Raw genomic sequence first — 21,183 nt, 5'->3', positions numbered from 1 at the left:
TCCGCTTCGAGCTGCTGTATACGTTGGCAGGTAGGTAGGTAGATGACAAGTTAACGTCCGCACTCCGCTTCCAGCTAATTGATATTGCAGTGTTGCTGTATACGTTGGTATAAGAAACTAATATTTATACCCTTATGGCTAATTGTTCTAACCTTTTCTTAACAAATAATGTTTGTTTAGTCATCAACAATATTAGACGATTACCATAATCTGTGGAGATTTGGGCTGTGGGGATAATTACACAATGAGTCAGTTTTGATAGATGACATTTGGCTTTAAATGAAAAGCATTGTTGCCAAAAATGACACTGTAGATTATCTTACCTCCTGATTTTCGGCAAAGGAAATTATCTTGATTGCTTTGAACCATGTAGAAAAATCAGGAGCTGAGGCTAGGTGAACTAAGTCTACAGGCCCCAACCCCCAGGAAAATTGTTCAACCCAATATAGTCCAAGGGCCCCCACTCATCTAGTTGAGCCTTTGCTATGGGAGCCAACATTATTGGTGTCGTGCCAACTTAGTTTTTTGGCTTTAACCTCGACCTCTCCTATTGTCTTTACTTACTCGGCACCAAACAAAGAGATTATAATAAATTCCTTTAACAACATATTAAATGGGATTAGCTAAATGGCTTGTGTTGTTTTAACTAATTATAGGGAGGGGACTTGGGTGTAGGGGAAATGGAATTTCGGGGTTTTGGGCGATAACCATTGAAAAAGTTAAAATCATATATCAGTGAGCGATGTTCACCATTGTTTTTGTAACCTTAAAATACTTTAAAAAGACAGGTAGGCCATTTTGACAAATCATACTGTAGTATCACAAACTGGATTTTTTTTTAGCTGAGCCCATCAGAAATAGTGTTCACAGCTCACCATCGAAATTTGATCCTTCAAATCTATGTGTGTCCAGAATTATCTGCGTTTGAATGTTGAAATGACGACTCGTCAATTTAAGGTACTCTGTGAAATATAGAAAAGACGTATGTAGGAATAATGAGTAAAATTCGTAGTTTGAAGTATTTTTAAAGGAATTGAGTGATTTTCGTATATTTCTAGTACTTCTGAAGACTATTTACATATATTGAAGACTAAGATCAACCCCTCTTAATAGCACATCTGTCCCTTTAAAAGGCTCTTTTGTCCCCTTTAGTCAAGTTATTTAGAGGAATGTCTCGCAGCGCGAATTCTTCGTTGCCAGAAATGCAGGCAATGGAACAGTCAGCTAAACCAGCTTGTTCGACGAGCCATAGTTCCAAGTACCAGTGGACGCCAAACTCCAGGACGAATTCCCTAACATCTATACTCAACGTTTGTTAACTGCTTACTAAAGGAATAAAAATCTGAGCAATGTTCTTGTCCATGGTAGATTAGATCCCCTTTCATTAACTCCCTGAAACAATCGCTTTGCATTTCTGAATTATTTGTTTTACCTTGTAATCTCTCCAGAAGTAGGTAATTTCCTATCAAATTGTATTCCAATGCTGGAATCCACAGTCCCTACTTGTGACCTGGGCCGGTGCTTCTATAAGAGTGTATCCCTTATAAAACCTTATACCAACCCCAGCCTCTTCGGCGACAAATTAGGTGTTGTGGACTAATAAATTATGATACGTTATTTATGAAATAGCTGATGTATGTAATTAGAAAATGACAAACAAAATATTAGAATTAAAAAACCATTTATTAAGTAATAAATTGTTGTACAACGTTTGTTTAATTAACAGATTGCCTTATTATTTTTTTCCTAATTACGCCGGTAATAACTCGATGATTCACAACTTAGTTTCGACCTTCGATAATTTATGACTTGGCATTGAAGTAAATATGCCCGTTGGAAAGTGTAGATAGAAAGTGCACTTTCAGGCAAATAGATGATGCTCGACGTCCGACGTGGTGTACGCAGGGTTTAATTGAAGCGGCATGGCATCGCATTTTGCGAGTCAACATGACCTCTTTTGCCTTTGCGATCCAATATTTTCTTTTGCCAATCAAATCAAAATGTATACTTATATTGAAAATTCTTAATTCCAAATCTAGAATATTGTACGTCGACGTCGTGATCCCTTTAACCTTAAAGATCTTACGTCGTTGACACGATCGATCCGAATTCCACGACTCAAGCAATAAGAATTGCTTACAAATATTTATGAAATGCGAATGAAAATTTAACTTTATTAGCAAAAACTCAAATTTGGTAAGATTAATTGTGCGTTATATGAGTATCAATACAGTTTAAACATGAGAAGAAGCAACTATACAAGCTTGCATTAATAATTGACCGAGCTTGAACAATTTAGCTGTAATTAAGCTCTATAAGCAAGAAGCTTTAAGCAGATATTTAGACGAATACATCCATAGACGTCCTCTTTCACTTAAAAATGTTTTTAGAAACTGCACCAAGACTGTGACAGGATTATTTTCACTTTTTATCTTTAAGAGGATGTGCAGTAAACCCATCTTTATTTAATCTATAAAACAGAGAAAAAATATATCAGCTATAGGGAATATCTGAAAGAAATGGTGTGTATACAAACTCAGTCACATCAGGTGGTAAGGGGAGTCAGCATGCCCTTTCTAACTAGCAATACGTGCCCAGTACTTACAGTGACATTGTTATTCTTCAAAAAGGTTGCTGTGTTGACAAACTCAGTAGCAAAGTGGCATCAGGTTTATTGGAAGAGTAAGCATGACTTACAAGTCTAACAAGCGGCAATAGAGAGCAATTTTGTTGTAGTGGAGCCCGAGTGAAATGAAGATATAAGATTTCGACTCAGCATTAGTTTGCACGAGTTACATGGAGGGGACGCAAGACATTTAAACTAACTCTGTTGAACAGTTTTACGATGTGAACATTGCAACCTAACCCTTTACTTGGTAACTGTAAGTGCATTACAGTTAAACTTGTATTAAGCATGCGGACGAATTGGCCACTTACTGGGAGGTGTCTGCTTAACGAAGCTGCACGGTGGTATCTTAAAGGGACAGAAGCGTCATCGTTTTTTGACAAATCATGCCCTTGGCAGAAACGGGATATTTTATTAGCAAAGCCAATCACCGTCCAGAATTATCCACGTTTGAATATTAAAATGACGACTCGTCAATTTAAGATACTCTGTGATATATAGAAAGGACATATAAAGAAATAGAACCGTAATTTCTTAGTTTGAGGTATTTTGAAAAATTGTGCGATTTTCGTACATTTCTAGTGCTTCCGAGGAATATTTACATATATTCAAGACTTAAATCAACCCCCTAAATGGCGCATCTTTCATTTAAGGCCTACCTGGTGATCTGATTTAAGTTAAATAACCCATAGATCAGATTATTTTATTCATAACAATAACATCATTATCAAGATTCCTGTTTTTGATCGCAATCATTGACACTAGTCCACCAAACTTTCGCCCTCAGGATATACTTACATCCAAGTCGAAATCCAAACGAGCATCCCATAAATTTTTTGGCTGGTTTTAATCCTCGGTAGATCATTTCCATCATGAATTCTCCGGCTTGTCTGTTACAAACTCGTCCTGTCATTATCCCCAGACAATCATTCAGGTTCACTAAGGCACTGTAATACAGACATATAAACAATGGCGTATTTATGATGCCATGCCCCACCCTGCCCCCACCCTATTGAAAAATTTCTACTTTTACTGCCAAAATCGCGTTAAATGCATTTTCCGCATTTTCCTGAATTTGTTTTCAGGAGGAGCGTGACCCCCAATCGCCACATGTTCTCTCTGAAATCCAAAACGGGAACCGAGGTGCTCGGATGCCACCAAGTCTGCTTCAGAAAAATCTCAAAAGTTCAAAATACTTGATGACAATCAATTACTTTGATTTGACACTTTAAATGTCCTTGTCCACCCCTACAAAATCTAATTACAGCAATTACAGCAACGGTGCTGCTGTTTAACATTTAACATCTCAAAAGAAAAGTAAATTCAAGAAACATGCTGACCGTCGATTTCATTTTTACAGTTCAGTCTTCCACCCCAACTTTCAATTAAGTCAGTCTGGAAACGGACTTTCCTCAACTTAAGCACTGGTTTAAGTAATGGACTTTAATACTCAAAAGGAAAGGAATTACTTACTCGCATCTATCAGCAATGATAGTTGAGGATGAGATGCGCCTCTGAGCTATTTTCTGACAATGCGCCATCCCATCTTTAAAGTCGGGATCATCCCAGCATTTTGCTTCTTCTTGAAATACTGAAAAAAAGCAAATACCTTACTTCTTTTTAGAGTGACGGTATATCAATAGAGCAGAGCGTGACGGTATATCAATAGTACAAAGCATGGCGGTATATCAATAGGACAAAGCGTGAAGATATATCAATAGGGCATAGCGTGACGGTATATCAATATGACAGAGTGTGACGGTATATCAATAGAACAGAGCGTGACGATAATTATATCAATAAGACATAGCGTGACGATATAACAATAAGACATAGCGTGACGGTATATCAATAGGACAGAGCGTAACTGTAGGACAGAGCACGCTTGTATATCAATAGGACATAGCGTGACTGTATATCAATAGGACATAGCATGACTGTATATCAACAGGACATAGGGTGACTGTATATCAATAAGACAGAGCGTGACTGTATATCAATAGAACATAGCGTGACTGTATATCAATAGGACATAGCGAGACTGTATATCAATAAGACATAGCGTGACTGTATATCAATAGAACATAGTGTGACTGTGTATCAATAAGACATAGTGTGACTGTATATCAATATGACAGAGCATGATGGTATATCAATATGACATGGCGTGGCGGTATATAAAAAACAGCGTAACGAAATATGAATGCGGCATAGCGTGGCGGTATATAAATAGACCATAACGTGATCGGTATATTGACGTGACATAGCGCAAGGTCCATAAAACATACCCTGACGCAATATCAATGTGACATAGTGTGATTGTTGTGACGCTATATCAATATATCAGAGTTTGACGATAAATCGATATGACAGCATGTGGTTAAATGTTTACGTGGCATGACGTGCAGACGTGACAATTGTTTGCGTGTGACGAAACAACAATTTACGTGACAATATGTATATGATGTGCTGGCATAACAATATAGCATAGCGTGACGGTATACCAATGCTACAATATGACGGTGCATGATTAATGTGATGAAATGAAGTATTCAGAAAACTGAACTCTTCTTTGAAATACATCAAATTTGAATGCTTACCCTGTCTTCCATCACCACACAGATACCCTAATATACCATTTAATGTCTGAACAGCAAGATCTGAATTCTTGTTGTAACATTCTACCAACTTATTGTTGATGCATTTCTGAGCATCACTGACCAATCTAGAAAATGTCATTGTCAATTAAGCACAAGTCAGTTTGATACACCCAGTTTAGGCACTCGGTCAGTAAGGCACAGTGACTCAAAAGAGGTGATCTTCTGTATATTTACATAAGGTATATATACAGAGAAGGTGTTTTGTATATCATAATGCTGTCATTAGTACAACAGAACCCAGATGTCAAGTAGACGATGATCTTTCTTTGGTACTCATTGCATGGCGATGATCTGATCCACCAATGGAAGTAAATGGAAGGAAATGAAATTGAATGATCTTAATAGAGACAGACAACGCTATGCAGTGTACAATGATTGAAATATCACAAAGCAAGTTATCGTATCATATATCTGTCTTCTTTTGATGCTTTCCGCGTAAGAAAACTAAAGGAATTATTGGCAATACCTAGTGTACTTACAAACAAAATCCATTCATGTCCCCTCCCTTACCAATAGCAGCCAGGTCGGTCTGTAGGGGGTTCACCATTGAGGATATTGGTCCTAAACAGGAATAAATTTCATTCTCGTTACACCGATACCCTGATCTTTTGTAGGTCGGTAATCCATCGCTCACTGGAATAGAAATCATTATGTTTCTTTAATATTCCTTACAGCCCCGTCACACCGAACTGCGACCATTTACAATCTTATGACGACTAAAATGTATTTGGTCGCCGGCAAACGTGAAATTTTTTTTTACAAATATACAACAGTTGCTATCAACCTGCGAGATAGTCGGTCATATTGCGTGTCCAAGGAGCGTTTCCATGGGCATGATGCACTTCATTTTTATCGCAATTATCGAGATGCAAGTGTTTCATTGTAGAGTAGTAATTTCATTATACTGTAATTTGTGGAAACGTTGTGTCCAAACAACTTATAATGGCATTCCGCCAAATTTTTAAAATTACGTATAGCGCTCTCTTTATTTTAATCCTTATATTTTTGTCACATGGCTACAATCAAAATTATGTGAATTTATAACAAACTTCAATGACAATTTTAGATAATTTGAGCCTTAATATTTAACGAGTTTGACTTCTGAAAACTTATCCTCCGTTTATTATCAGGTTAACACATTTTTTTTGTAAAACGCAGTATCCCGTCTAATCGTTTGAAATGATAGAAAGTGGGCATAATGCAGGGCGAACTATTGTGACCTTACTCATTGTACATAGATACAAATGACCTTTAAATGATTGCAATTACCACACATATTCTGTTGCAATTAGTCGATCATTAATTTCTTCTCACAAATTTTCTTTTGTCAGATAAATTTGTGGGCAGAAATTAATAAATTTCGTCTTCAATCTCGAACAAAGATTTTTTTACTTTTCTGTTATTTTTTAATAATCAAAAAATAAGAAATAGAAAATCATTCAAACCTTGAAATAAACCGAGAAAAACCAAACTCAACCCAAGGAGCATTTCTGGATACCACATGTTCTGTGCTAAAATTGTGATCCTGCTCTCTGTCCACTTATATCACCTCTGAAGTGGGTACCTGAATTACTTTTTCCTGTTGTAGGTTAGACAACTAGTCACTAGTCTTTACAGATATAAGAAAATCCCTTGAAAAACTTTTCACAGCGACGAGGATGTGTCTTAGCACCGGTCAGAATCCTATGTGGGATCTTTTGTTTTTTCAGAACAAGTCTCGGGCTAGTCCTCAAATAATGGAAAGCTGCAGCAAATCACTTAAAATTCAATCTTTACCATTTAAACTTTCGCAACTGTATTTAAATATGACGAAACAATATTTATCCTGAAATTTAGAAAAATAAGAATATGGATAAGTATAAGATTCTTGTTGACTTACGAAATTTTAGAGCAGATTCACTTTATCTAGAAAAAAAACAAGCGTGCTACACAGTAAGAAGAATATACGATAGTCCGAAACATCTGCATCTATTCCAGCCTCTGGTAGCTTTTGTGAAATTTTTCAATTGTCAAAATAGCTATCAGATGTTTCTGTCTAGATATACGATTGGTGGCAAAAGTATAAAGGTTTCAAGATGATGGGCGCTATACAAGTATGTATCCCATCAAGCCACAAAAACATGGTACTTCACTCAAGAACCAAAATATAGCATACCTTTTTTCAAAAAAGCCAGCACTTTGCTTCCAGCTACAATAAAATACACAACGAATCAGAGAATATAAGGTGTTCTGGAAAGAAAAACATGTTCTTTCTCTCAAGCTGCACCCTGTCCATCTTCACAATGTCAAGCTATTACAATCTTCGGATTATACCTAAGTGAAAAAGCCACCTTTCTGTTATCACGGAAGTATGCAATGCCATGGATTGTGCGTTTGCGAATACAGCCAATCAGAGTCCTCGACAGAGAGTCGCTAAACAAAAATCCATTATATTTACAGTCTTCTGTCGAGGATATTGATGGGCTGTATTCGCTAGCGTACAATCCAATTGCTGTATTTCGCGATACAAGAAAGGTAGCATTTGTAGTCAAGGTATAAGACAGAGTTCGTAATAGCTTAACATTGTGAAGATGCACACTATCGGATCAGGATATTTGTTTCTCGTGGAAACCTGGACCTGTTAACAGATCGAGCTTCTCCGATGACTACGATAATTTAACATCCACCAATCAATATATAAAACAATATACTTCACCTTAATCCGATTGGGAACACTTCCTGTCACCCTGCATTTACTGTTGTCAACTTAACATCATTTGACTTGACACGTTTGAAAATCAGTCATCGACAAAACGACTAATAGATGAAGTATATATTCTACACTATGCCAATATGATTATCCAGTTATTATCACGTCTACCCCGGAGTGTCCACGACTATAATTATGCTCATTTGTTATTTATTATATTCAATACAAATTCTGAACTCTCTTGCTTTGATGACTGATGATATAAAACAGCTTTAATTCCTAACAGTATGATTCTATCAGCGATAATCTACCATCTATGTAAATGGAAATCATCCTAATTTTCCATCGAGACCTTTTATAATTCTGTAGTTTAAAGAGACTGTTATTATCGCAAATAATCGCTAATAATATTTAAGTGCATTTGCGATATTGGCGTGATAAAATGTGGAATATGGAATTGGAATTATAAGAACCACAGACATCTGACTTAAAATTGGTGGCAATCGATGCTACCAAATGTCCCAGATACACATAAATAGTTGCTCTTTATTTTCCTTAAAATGTGTCTGTTCATGTTCTAGTCTCAGGGAATGAAATTGAATCTAACTATTCTGAGCTAATTAGATGGAGTTTTACATCCAAATGCATCTATTTAGATCTTTAAATCTTAAAACCACGAAATGCAGTAGTATCTGGAAATTGGAACTATTCACACACGTGCTTATGAAGACCCGCCCCATTTCTACCCAATAATTGGAATTATTCATACACGTGCTAATTAAGACCCGCCCCATTTCTATCTGGTATTTGGCACTATTCATACACGCAGCCCCGCCTCTTTTCTATCTCATATTTGGAATTATTGATGCACATGCTTATGTTGTCCCGCCACTTATCCATCTGATATTAGGAACTATTCCTACACGTGTTTATGAAGCCCTTTTGGAAGGAGCTTTAGGAGACTTCAATGATCTGCCATCTTTCTGACTTGTTCGTTGAGTTCCCCTCCCTCGTCATTTCCAGCTATCTGAAATACATCATTAATCTTCTTGCAGTCACTTTAAATTGCCAATGAGAGCTGATATAATTATAGTTTAAATATCATCATACAGTCGTCATCAAGTTTCAACTAGTTTCAATATAAAGCCGGGGGTTTAAAGTAACCCAGCCTGTCATTATTACTAATTGCATGTCGATTGTGAAATAAACATCGAAAAAGGTCTGACATTAGTATTATATGTGGAAAGAGAAATTTGACAAAATCAAGTGTTAAATATTCCATACAAGGAAAGTATAAACTTTGTAGACTTTCTGTGAAGGAAAGTTGACAAGGAAAGTTGATAAACCCGCAAAATTATAGAAATATCATTAACTATGTGGACTCTTTGGGAGGAAAACCCAGTTGACAAACCCAAACACCAACAAAAAAAGTAATGTCGACGTAGATTCTTTGAGGGGGAAACCCAGTTGACAAAACCCAAATACCAAACACTATCATTAACTATGTAGACTCTCTGAGAGTGTAGTCCAATTGACAAACCCAAATATAATGCACTATATCACTTTATATATGAACTCTTAGTTGACAAATCAAAACACCAAAAAATATTAATGTTGACGTGAACTCTTTGGGGGGGAAACCCAGGGACAAACCCAAATACCCCAAAAATATCATTTGATATATGAACTCCCTGAAATGAAATTAAATGAATGGAGTTTTACGTCCTACTTTTCTGCACCATGTGGGCTAATGAAGACGGGTATGAACTCTCTGAGAGGGAAGCCTAATTTATCGGGCGATAAAACAAATAGTTACACAACTATATCTAAAACTGCTGAAAAGTAATTTCCACCCAGGCCTAACCACTTTAACTCACAGCACTAAAATATCAATTTCCTAAAAAGAATAAATGAGGTGTTTATGAACAGTGGGTCGCATGAAAGGTCGTCCCCGGGGGAAGGGAAAAGCCATGAAGGTGGCCAGTAATCGACATTTTGATTTAATATTCTATCTGATGCTCCCAGAGGCAATTATCTAATTTGTATAACTTATAAAAAAATAACGACACGCCAAAATCATACAAAAAAATGATGGATACTCGTGTTGTCTTTTTATGATTGGAAAAGAGTATTAAAGGCAAAGAGGCTTTCATAGATTATCCGTTTTCAATCAACCTGGCTATGATGAAATTTGTCCACACTTTTGCTGTAGCATGCACTGCCTCGCCAGCGCAACCGACAACCTCAACAGCTAGTGGAGCACACATTAGTTTGCTAGTCCCGCGTAACTCGAAGTTTCCTTTTCAAATCCTTTCAGTTGTACTTATTTGTGTCCGGTATATATTTTTTCAACCCAGATACCCTTGTCAGTGATGGTCAGATCAGGTCGGTGGGGATACCATGGAAAAAGTCGTTCTAGGACAATAAATTGAGGTCTCGTGTGCTACAGGCCGTGCACGTTACAGTCCCCTCGACATTTGGTACATGAAAAAGAGTTAGCTAATGCCCATAAGGCGCAGAAATGCCGGGCGCAAAACAATTTTCATTTTAATTTTCAGGATAAACGAGAAGATTTCGCATAAAAATATCTTTGTGGACAATATATTATATTATATAGTTGATCTACAGACAATCTTTAAATATAAAGTCTGTTTCCATCGTAAATATGTGCTAAATGATTTGTTATTTCTAATTCGTGTAGGCCTTCATAAAAGTTATTCATCAACTTGCAACCCCTCATTAAGTTGTTAATCTACGTTTGAAAATCTATTAATTCTTAGGAAAATAAACATAAATATTAATATAACAGACACGGACCATGTCAGATGATATAACTGTTTGTCAAGATGTCATAGGTTTAGCCGCATCATGTCAAGGCGAGAATGTAATTGCACCAGTTTGGACAGACAATGAACATCGAACACGTATGTCCACAAGATGTAGACTATAAAACGTGGTTTGGCCAGAGTAATTAATTTCGAAGCTGTTTGCTCAGAGGTAAGAGCAGGTATATTTTGGGTGAGGCGGAATTGTCAATTTTCCAAGGCCGAAATGCAAAATCAAAGGAGGCAAAGGTTATTTGTGTGGATTTAATATACATAATTTGGAAAAATAGACACTTTTCTTCAAAGGCCAAGTCATACATTGGCTCATTTTTGTTTTCTTTTCAGAATAAGATGAGAATCCTGATTGTAGTAATCAGTTGTTTAGCAGCTGTAAGTCACGCTCAGATTGGAAGAACGTTAGGCAGGCGAGTTGGTGTTCGGCGCATGTTAACACCATTTGGTGCACTTCCGGTTCCGGTGGTGAAAGAGTATGTTGGTGTTCCGGTTGCCAACAGACTGCTTTCCAGACCATCTCCTATCCAATACGCCTCAAATGGTATCGGGTACAATAGAGCCATGTTGGCAGATCAGTATGATCCTCAAGGATCCTTTGAAGGGGGATATCCTGGGCAGTTCAATGGTGGAATTCAACAGTTCCCTGGGCAATTAAATGGCAGATTTGGGAATGGTGGATACTACAATGGCTATGATCCAACGGAAATGGGTAAGTGTGTCGCGAATTCTAGTTGCTTGAAACATTCTTAATCTGATTAAAGATCAGCTAAAGCCTTCGATGAAAGTCTTGGAATGGCATTTACCAATTGTAAGTTGATGTAGATGGAATAATAATCATTAGTCAAAGTTTTACTCAACGTTTCGACATGTTTCTCCCAAATTCTCCCAATTCTCGACAAATAAAGAAACTAAGTGGTTTATTATTTAAAGAGATTGGAAAAAGGTTTTGTGAACTTTTTATGTGTATCAGGGACACTGATGGCAACGATTTGCACCATTTCAGTCAGACGTCTGTGTTTTTTTTTTTGGTTGCAATTCCACTTAAACTAAGGGTTTTTATGACTTTACTATCTCAAGAATTGCTAGTGATATATAAGGACCTTTGTGATAGAGCAGTCATGAAATGTATACTTTATGCAAATGTACCTGTTTTTGTATTTTCAGCTGTGGATACCCCTGACTATATTGAGAGAAGACGACAACGCGCAGGCCAGAGTCATCTATACTAACAGAAGTGTCTTAAAGGAATTGAAAAGAAGTCTTTAAACTATTTATGCGTTTCTTGCACACTGATAGCATTGATTTGCACTATTCCAATTTTCAATGAGACATCTGTGATCTTGTAATTCCACCAGAGCTATGTTTATAACACCTTTAGAAATTATGTAATAATATTTAGATTTGTGTGAATTATAGATTATTTTTGTTGATAAATAGATTTATATTTTAAATAAAATAACAAGTTTAGTTTTTACTTTTGACTACCGAAAGAAATTATTTGGTGTCCAAGACACTATGTCAAGAACAGAGATTAAGAGAAAGTACAGTAGTAATGATATTTCGATTCTAAAAAGGTAAACTGTTTCAGCCCAAACTTTTGCAAACAGCTGCCTGAAAGTATATTTATTGGATGAGCCACAGCTACTTGCATCTCCGTTTTCTTGATACCATCATTATGACTTACATTATATATTTTTTGTCATAATGCTCCAGAATGGGGTGAATACAAGGCAAGGCCCTGTTGCAGTGGCCATTATATTTTGGAATCATGATAGACGTACCGTTCTTGCTTTCCTGTGGTTTATCCGAAACACCTGCCTCTATTCATGCCTCTTATAGATATTTTGACAGTTGTCGGCTGGAGTAGGGTCAGAAATACTTGGCATTGTTTTATGGCGATTTTCCATATCTCCGAAAGTGTGGACGTTTTAAAAGAATTATCTACCTCAAATCTACCAAACTTCGCTATATCAGAACAGATAGATATTTTTGTAGTTTAGTAATACCACCATTGTCCCCCTACACCATTTATGCCACGTTTGTAGTTCCGTCGTGTTATTTTTTTAAACGAAACTAATCTCTCTCCAAGTATCAAGGGTCACAGGGTCACGTGATACGAACACAACGAAATAGCACTGAGGCCCTACGGTGGCTCGTTTACGACATCATATATTTTTTAAATTATGAATATAAAAACTGGAATATAATTATAAAGAATAACTTTGAATTAAAAACTTGTATTTTCACCCAGGTGATAATTCAATAATATTTCATCAAAAACAAGAATTTTCACCCATCATTTATATTTTTTCATTTTCAATTAGAACACTGGAATATAATTAAGAAACACAATTTTGAATTCAAAATAAAAAAAAATAAATGATGTCATTTTTTTGACCAATGGTACCATAGTCTCAGAAACAGGAATTGTTTTCGCTAAGCTAATCAGTACTAGTGTTCACAGCTCATATCAAATTTGAGCCTTCATATCCACGTGTGACCAGAATTATCCGCGTTTGTTAAAATGAAGACTTGTCATGAGATTTTACATTTCTAGTACTTCTAAGAACGATTTACATATACATGTACATGTATTGATATAAGAACCATGTCAACTCTCCAAATAGTGAATCTGCCACTTTAATAAACGTCGAAACAGTATAAAGCTAGACTGGAAGGTGACAAATTACCCGAATTTCTAACCTTATGAGATTTCTGAACACCACCCACCCCCCTTTGGCTCCGCCGCTCGGCAGCTGAGAGAATCTGATCTCTTGCTGAATTTAGTCGACCTAGTGTCCTGATACAAATCGAAAGTGGCGCCAATATTGTCGTCTGAACCTCGTGTTCCAATAACTGAATTCGTCTAATTTGAATTGCTTGTGGTCGGTGAATGCCCCCCCCCCCCCTCCTCCTCCTCTCCCTCCAAGTCTGGCTACGGGCCTGTTTTGAAAGATGGTAAGACGGACCTGAAGCTGATGGAAGACTCTTCACAAGCATCTCGATAAATCATTTTTTGTTTGTTTCAAAATGTTATAACAAGAGTGACTCGGTGTTTAAAAGGTTAAGATTCACTCCCCAACGTCGATAATACATCACATGACAAAATATAAATCCGTTTATTAAAAATAGGAACATAAATTATATACACGATGGGGGTAAATACAATAAATTTAAAGTGAACAGGGAGGGGTTATTAATGGCGGTAGTTTGTTGATAGATGGGTGACGATGATAAATAGATCTTTAAATTTTAACATAAAATATTTAAATAGTCGGGGCTTTTAACTTTAATCAACCCTTAAACATGTGGAAGGCTTCAATATTTTAACGACTCATCAACTTCGAAATGAGGGCTTTTACAACAAATTTAACTTTAAAATTAAAAAATTAGTTTTTTTTCTTTTAATTTTAGATCTTCAAATTAAGGTTCTAATCTATTTCAGTAAGCTAAAATGTCTATATTATATAACTTTAGAGACTTAATAATTTTAACCAGAAATTTTCGAAATCATCCTTTTTTTCAAATTTTAACTACCAAAAACTTCAAATTGTGCGGGTTATCCTTTAATTCAGAAAGAGCAAAATGGAATTCCGAGGGATATCTTTAAGGTTGGAATCCAACGTTAGATTAAGCAATAATTCAAATTGAAATTGTACTTCACAACATCCAATGCTCTGTGCGATTGAGCTTATTGACTCAACATTCCCTCAATAGATCTATGCTTTTCATATTTTTCTATCTCACAACATTCCGTCCGATTTCACAATATAACGTTGTAAACATGAGGCCTAATTTGTAAAAAAAAAATTCTCTTTGAGTCCAGATCACATCGCCATCACTTGAGTTGATCGTTTTCTACCCGTTGAAAAATCCATGCGTGGAGATTGTGGTGTGAAACTAGTTTCAGGTTGATTTCTCCGCACCACAGATTGGCTGATAGTGGTCCGCTGGTTCTGCAGTGAGGGTGATGGTAGTGTTACTGGCGCCAGGGTGATCCCTAGCGACGTAGTTTGTTGGGATAAAGAGGCTATTTTTGTTGTGAAAGTACCACTATTTTGTTGCGTTGATGGGGTCATTCCAAGAAGAGAGTTTAACGTGGCGGTTTTTGAAAATGTAGTTATTGGTTTTGATGAGTTGAGCTTGTTTGATGCAGACAAAACTTGATCAAGGTCACCGGGTGTAACGACTGGCAACGTTTTGGAGCCCGATAGGTCACCGCGTGTAACGATTGGCAACGTTTTTGAGTCCGATAGGTCACCGCGTGTAACAATTGGCAACGTTTTGGAGTCCGATAGGTCACCGCGTGTAACAACTGGCAACGTTTTGAAACCCGATGGGGCCTGTTTAACAGCATTGTTCTCTGGTAGTAGCGAAGCCAGCATCAACGATTGAAGAAGAGAGTTGAATTGCTTCTCCTGCTGCTTACCCTTTTGGACTTTTTGTTGATCTTGTTTTGGTGTCAAAGGCTGCTTTGGATGATTGAAAATAGCGGATGCTAAAGCCATTTCGCTCCAGAAATCGTTCCTTGGCACGAAAGCAGAAGGAGTATACACTGGCTGAATAATGGATCCCCTGGGCTGCGTACCATACACTAGTTGGCCTGCATCTTGGGCTGGACTAAATGTGGCCACTGGTAATGGTGAAGGGGTGGTCAATGCGGTCATATCAAATTGATTTGAAATGAGTATTTGTTGATTCGCTCGGGCATTTGATGTTTTCTTGTCAGCTAAGATAGTTTGTTGATCCGGGAGATTAGACACTTGACCTCCGGTTGCTAAAGATTTTATAACATCCGAAACAGTGAAGGTTGGTTGAGGACTTGTCGGCTGCTTCCCAATTTCAGCTTGAAGTGGTGCAGACATGGCTGGTGGTAGTGCGGATTCCTTCTGGACCACCTGAGAAGCTCCTCCTGCAGCAGCTGTTAGTGTTGCTTGGTTGGTTTGTGTAGCTGTTGTAGACGCTGATGAGTCTACTGGAACGTCAAGACCACTCAATGGATTATAAACCACTTGTGGTTGAAGGGAACTAAGGATGCTGTCCAAAATGGCTTGACGATACTGAAGTGATTGATCCGAAAGTTGTGCATTTTGCTGAATGGTGCCTGAAGAACCAGGTGAAGATGCAGATGCAGCTGGTGTGCCCAAAGAAGCCACGGGAAGCTGAGAGGAAGAAGCGATGTTGGCGTTCCCTGATGCTGTATTCTGGCTTTGAGCTGGTGAGGTAATTTGGGTACCAGCAACCTGGGGTTGCTGAACTGTGTCTACAATCTGTACGGTCTGTGGTGGTTGATATTGTTGCATTGTATTCGCAACTATAGCACCAGTTTGTTGTAAATTTGACACGGCAGCATTAGACGGTTGGGAATTTTGTTGAAGTACTTGTTGTACGCCAGACAGCGACGGGTCATTGATCATATATGGCTGATTTGGATCCGGTTGTAGATTTGATAACCAAGGAGTCTGTTGGGACTGTATTTGATTCCAAGGGCCGAGCTGACCGCCAACGACACCAGTCTGTTGCTCCTGTGGATTCAATGTCTGTTGTTGGGCTGTAAAACCGCCTTGAGCTGATGCGCTTTGCTGGGATGATGCAGGAATTTCCGACTGTCCTGTTTGAACTTGTCGTTGTTCGACAAGTGGCTGTCCGTTTGGCAGTGGCACTCCATTTACAAATGTTGGAGGCATGGCTTGATTGGAATAAACGATTTCTTGAGCGTAGGGATCTCGGACAAGTGCAAGTTCCTGCAAGGGATCGATATAAGGCATTCCACCTTGCATGGAACCAAATTGCCACAGATGATCAAACGGAGCATTTGGATTAATCATTTGTTGTTGAAAGGTCATTGGATTTGGACCAAATGAGGTTTGTTGCCCTGGTGAGGTGCCCATAAGCTGCTCTGTAGAACCTGCTGCATTTGCCATTTCACCAGCCGCTTGCTGACTGGGATCCGTAACTGATCCGATTGTTTGTGGTTGAGCTTCTGCAGCAATGTTGAGATCAATTGGCTGTTGTTGTGAAGGATCAATGACTATGTTAGATCCGGTAATAGCTGATCCCATCTGTTGTTCTGGATTCAGTGTATTGGTCATATCCACAAGTGTCTGTGGCTGTGTCATTTGACCAAACTGTTCCGCCATCAGCATATTGGACGCACCTGCCATGGTTTGGGGTTGTTGAACGGCTTCGGGCATCACATTTAACCCTTGAGGTTGATCCAAATTTACGGAGACTGGGTCATTGACAATATTTGATCCAAGTTGCTGTTGCATCGCAATATCAGCCGCCATCTGCTGGGATGGATCAAGGACCATATTGGGTCCGATTTCAGAAGATCGGAATTGACCTTGCTGTCCGACTGCGTTATTTACATCAACAATTTGTTGCTGAAGCGGCTGTGTAATAATTTCTGGAACAGGATTTTGAACCATGTTGTTCATGTCTAAGTTTTGAGTCTGCTGCCCTACTAAATTTGAAATATCTTGCTGCATTGGGGCTGTATTTGACATGACTTGCTGTTGTAGACCAGCAATGTTTAAGTTTTGTAGCTGTTGTACAAACCTTTCGGCTAAATTTGGTTGTTGTTGTTGTTGTGGAAATGGCGATACAGCGTTGGCTGCCTGATTTTGGATTGCATTGTTCATTTCCAAAAACTGTTGTTGTTGCAATTGTTCTGCTGACCCCAGACCAGCATTGTTTAAGTTTTGTGGCTGTTGTACAAACCTTTCAGCTAAATTCGGTTGTTGTTGTTGTTGTTGTTGTGGAAATGGCGATACAGCGTTGGCTGCCTGATTTTGGATTGCATTGTTCATTTCCAAAAACTGTTGTTGTTGCAATTGTTCTGCTGACCCCATCGTTTGCTGCTGAACATCAATGGTATTACCAGCATTAATCAGTTGCTGTTGAGTGGGATTTATGGCAATAGATCCCAATTCACCTATTCTAAGCTGGGCCTGGGCCTGTTGTGCAGCTTTATTATTCGCTTCAATGATCTGTTCTTGTAGTTTAGCTTCGGCTATTCCATTTTGGATTGCCGTGAGCTGCTGTTGGGTGGATGCTATGGCGTTATCTAAATTCAGCAGCCGTGGATCGGATACTGTTATCTGTGGTGCCGGCCCAAATTGATTCAACATAGTCTGCTGCTGCATTTGATCTCCAACTGCATTGGTTGTTGCTATTGTATTCGATCCTTGAAGGGTTTGTAATGGATCTGCTGCTACATTAAGTTGTTGTTGGGTGACTTCAATAACGGGCGATCCGGTGTTTGCCGTAATCGTAGCTCCCAGCTGTTGTTGCGGTGTCATTACGTTAATTGCCTGGAGCGTTTGCGCTTGATCCGTTATTGCATTTGGAAGTTGTTGTCCAATCTCTACTACGGATGGTCCGGCGTTTGTCGTAATCGTAGCTCCAAGCTGTTTTTGCGGGGTCATTATATTTATTGCCTGGAGGGTTTGTGCTGGACCCATTGCTATATTTGGAAGTTGTTGTGCGACTTCTATGACGGGTGGGGCCGCATTTGCTATAAGTTGCTGTTGCTGAGCCATTATGTTTGTTGCTCGAAGAGTGTTTGCTTGACCCATTGCTGCGCTTGAAAGTCGTTGTCCGATCTCGACAGCGGATGGTCCAAAGTTTGTTGTAACCATAGCTCCAAGTTGTTGTTGTGGTACCATAGCATTTATTGCTCGAAGCGTCTGTGTCTGACCCATTGCTACCTTTGGAACTTGTTGTGCGATATCAACTACGGATGGTCCGACGTTTGTAACCGTAGTTCCGAGTTGTTGTTGTGGAGTCATTATATTTGTTGCTCCTAAAGGTTGAGTTTGACGAAAAGCTACATTTGGAATTTGTTGTGCGCCTTCTATTACGGATGGCCCCGCGTTTGCTCCAAGTTGTTGTTGTTGAGCCATTATGTTTGTTGCTCGGAGAGTTTGAGCTTGGCCCATTCCTACATTTGGAAATTGTCCGACGTTTGTTGTAACCATAGCTCCAAGTTGTTGTTGTGGTGCCATAGCATTTATTGCTTGTGGCGTTTGTGCTTGTCCCATTGCTACATTTGGAAGTTGTTCATTTGCTATCATTGTTGCTCCAAGCTGTTGTTGTGGAAGCATTCCATTTGTTGCTTGAAGCATTGCTACATTTGGAACTTGTTGTGCGAACTCGACGGATGGTCCGACGTTTGTTGTCAAAGTTGCTCCAAATTGCTGTTGGGGTACATTCATTACATTTGTTGCTTGTACTGGACCTATGATTCCATTTTGAGCCAGTTGCTCTTGTTGGGTGTTCAAAACGTTTGACATTGCTACTTGTTGTTGGGGAACGGCATTCGGCGACGCTGCTAATATCTGACCAGTGTTGCTCATAGCGCCACCTGTTGTAGCTGGAGATTGTATGAATGGACCAACGATAGCATTGGACCCCCCATTGTTGATATTTGCAGAAGGATAATCAAGTTGGTTCAAGAGGACACCTGCGCCGATCCCAGACATTACGTTCGGGTTGTTGTCAATAGTCATCATTGGTTGTTGCATTCCCCCAAGTTTCCCACCGAATGGTTCTAGACGTTCTGGGTTGATCGACACTGCAACAGAATGAAAATACGAATTTATAAATCAATGTACACTTAAGTTACATTATACTGTCAGGTAACCTAATTTCGTGCTAACCTATTTTTCGTGCATTTCCGGAAAGGATTAATAATCTACATGTGCGACGTCGCGTGACCTCCGCATTTGCTTATTTTGTTAATCATGGGTTATCTATACAATGAATTCAGTACTTTCAAGCAAATGTATACTTTGACAAATACAAAATGGCGGATTTCACTTATTACCGAACGCCACCATTTTTTATTGGCCGAATTTCCTTACAATCCCTAGCTGTAATCGGAATTCCAAGTGTCATTTGCTAGAATGTAGTGTAGTCCAACGAATAAAGTCACGTGATCAACTGGCGAATTCCGTGTCAGCAGAAAAATTCTATGGAACACAAAGCGGGCCATATTCTTATGTTGTTTTAGTGACTTTTAGCAATAAATCGCGCAACGTATCTTATTTTGTCAGTCACTATTTTTTTTTTTAAATCATGGTTCTTTGAAGGAATTGTCACTAGTTATAATTAATTGATATTAAAGATAAATACTAAGAGAAGTTAATTATACCACCCGGTATTCATACAACGTGTTTTTCTCGACTTATTTATAGATCAAACATTGTACACGAAAATAGGTGACGCATTTTGCCGCCGTTGTCGAGTTGGTTACTCATGAAATATGGGTCAAAGTGGGGGATTCATAAAGAAATCGAAACAAACCAATTTTAATTTTTCGTAGAATATCTGAGGAAAGATCTAAGATATAAAAAGAAATCCGGTTTTTTAAACTTTGACGAAATTCGATGTTGAATCCTTGTATGCACGAAAATAGGTGACGCATTTTGCCGCCGTTGTCGAGTTGGTTACTCATGAAATATGGGTCAAAGTGGGGGATTCATAAAGAAATCGAAACAAACCAATTTTAATTTTTTGTAGAATATCTGAGGAAAGATCTAAGATATAAAAAGAAATCCGGTTTTTTTAACTTTGACGAAATTCGATGTTGAATCCTTGTATGCACGAAAATAGGTTACACCACTGTATATTTGTATCGGGGAAGATGTGATCGTGATCTTAAGTTTATAAAATGCAAAACCATGAAAGACTTCTTTTATAACGAAGGTTGATTTTGTAGAGAAAAAAAATTGGCTCCGTAGACAGATCAACTAATATTGAAGGAAGTAGTTTTCAAGAAGCAACCTTCTATAGTTTTCTAATGACTTTATTCTTCATTCTTGCAAGACCCGGTTCTTTATATCAAGGACATGTTATAGGATAGCGAAACCCAAAATAGAGCAATACGACAGACTCTTTGTTTGTTTCTGATTGTTGCACACGCAAAGCTTCAAGAGTCTTAAACATAAAAGATCCACAAGTCTTCAACACGATTGTTGTCTAGCACAAAATCTTCAAAGGTCTTTAGCAAAGCCCGTCCACCTACCTGTGTTTGGTGTTTGTGGAAATCGTCGTTGAACATTACCATTACCTCTTCCAATACCCATTCTGTTCCTAATCAGATTTCTTCTTCTGTTAAGAATAGCTTGTATGTTGGCTAGTTGGTTTCTTCTAATCGTTTCCAGTACGCCACCACGGTTGAAAATAAAGGGAGATCTTGCCATGGATGACCGCATCGCGCCCATTCGATATCTCATCAAGGCCATCATGAGAGGGTTAAATAGGAACCCATGAGTGGTACTGGCCAGTAAACTTACCACTAAAATTTGTAGTCGCATTATTTCTAGCCTGAAACGAAAAAGTCAACCTAATTTTTACTTTTCC

The 21,183-nt window shown here is 38.4% G+C and overlaps 3 protein-coding genes across 3 annotated transcripts; 1 reads left to right on the top strand and 2 right to left on the bottom strand.

The window, feature by feature from the left end:
* Positions 1-3,353: 3,353 nt before the first annotated feature.
* On the bottom strand, positions 3,354-6,789 carry LOTGIDRAFT_164330 (hypothetical protein; the record flags this gene model as incomplete). Its single annotated transcript, XM_009060821.1, has 5 exons — positions 3,354-3,573; positions 4,100-4,217; positions 5,227-5,351; positions 5,766-5,919; positions 6,732-6,789. 5 exons carry the CDS (start codon positions 6,787-6,789, stop codon positions 3,354-3,356), a joined length of 675 nt encoding a protein of 224 aa, XP_009059069.1.
* Positions 6,790-10,871: 4,082 nt separating this feature from the next.
* On the top strand, positions 10,872-12,282 carry LOTGIDRAFT_233871 (hypothetical protein). Its single transcript, XM_009060820.1, has 3 exons — positions 10,872-10,972; positions 11,146-11,524; positions 11,980-12,282. The coding sequence occupies exons 2-3, from the start codon at positions 11,152-11,154 to the stop codon at positions 12,042-12,044; spliced, it is 438 nt and encodes a 145-aa protein (XP_009059068.1). The 5' UTR covers positions 10,872-10,972; positions 11,146-11,151; the 3' UTR covers positions 12,045-12,282.
* Positions 12,283-13,917: 1,635 nt separating this feature from the next.
* Positions 13,918-20,906, bottom strand: LOTGIDRAFT_233870 (hypothetical protein; the record flags this gene model as incomplete). The annotated part of the gene is made up of 2 exons (XM_009060819.1): positions 13,918-19,393; positions 20,846-20,906. The coding sequence occupies 2 exons, from the start codon at positions 20,904-20,906 to the stop codon at positions 14,643-14,645; spliced, it is 4,812 nt and encodes a 1,603-aa protein (XP_009059067.1). The 3' UTR covers positions 13,918-14,642.
* Positions 20,907-21,183: the final 277 nt, after the last annotated feature.

Source organism: Lottia gigantea (assembly GCF_000327385.1).
Source record: "Lottia gigantea unplaced genomic scaffold LOTGIsca_44, whole genome shotgun sequence".
Lineage (NCBI taxonomy): Eukaryota > Metazoa > Mollusca > Gastropoda > Lottiidae > Lottia > Lottia gigantea.
This window is presented reverse-complemented; position numbering and strand designations above follow the sequence as displayed.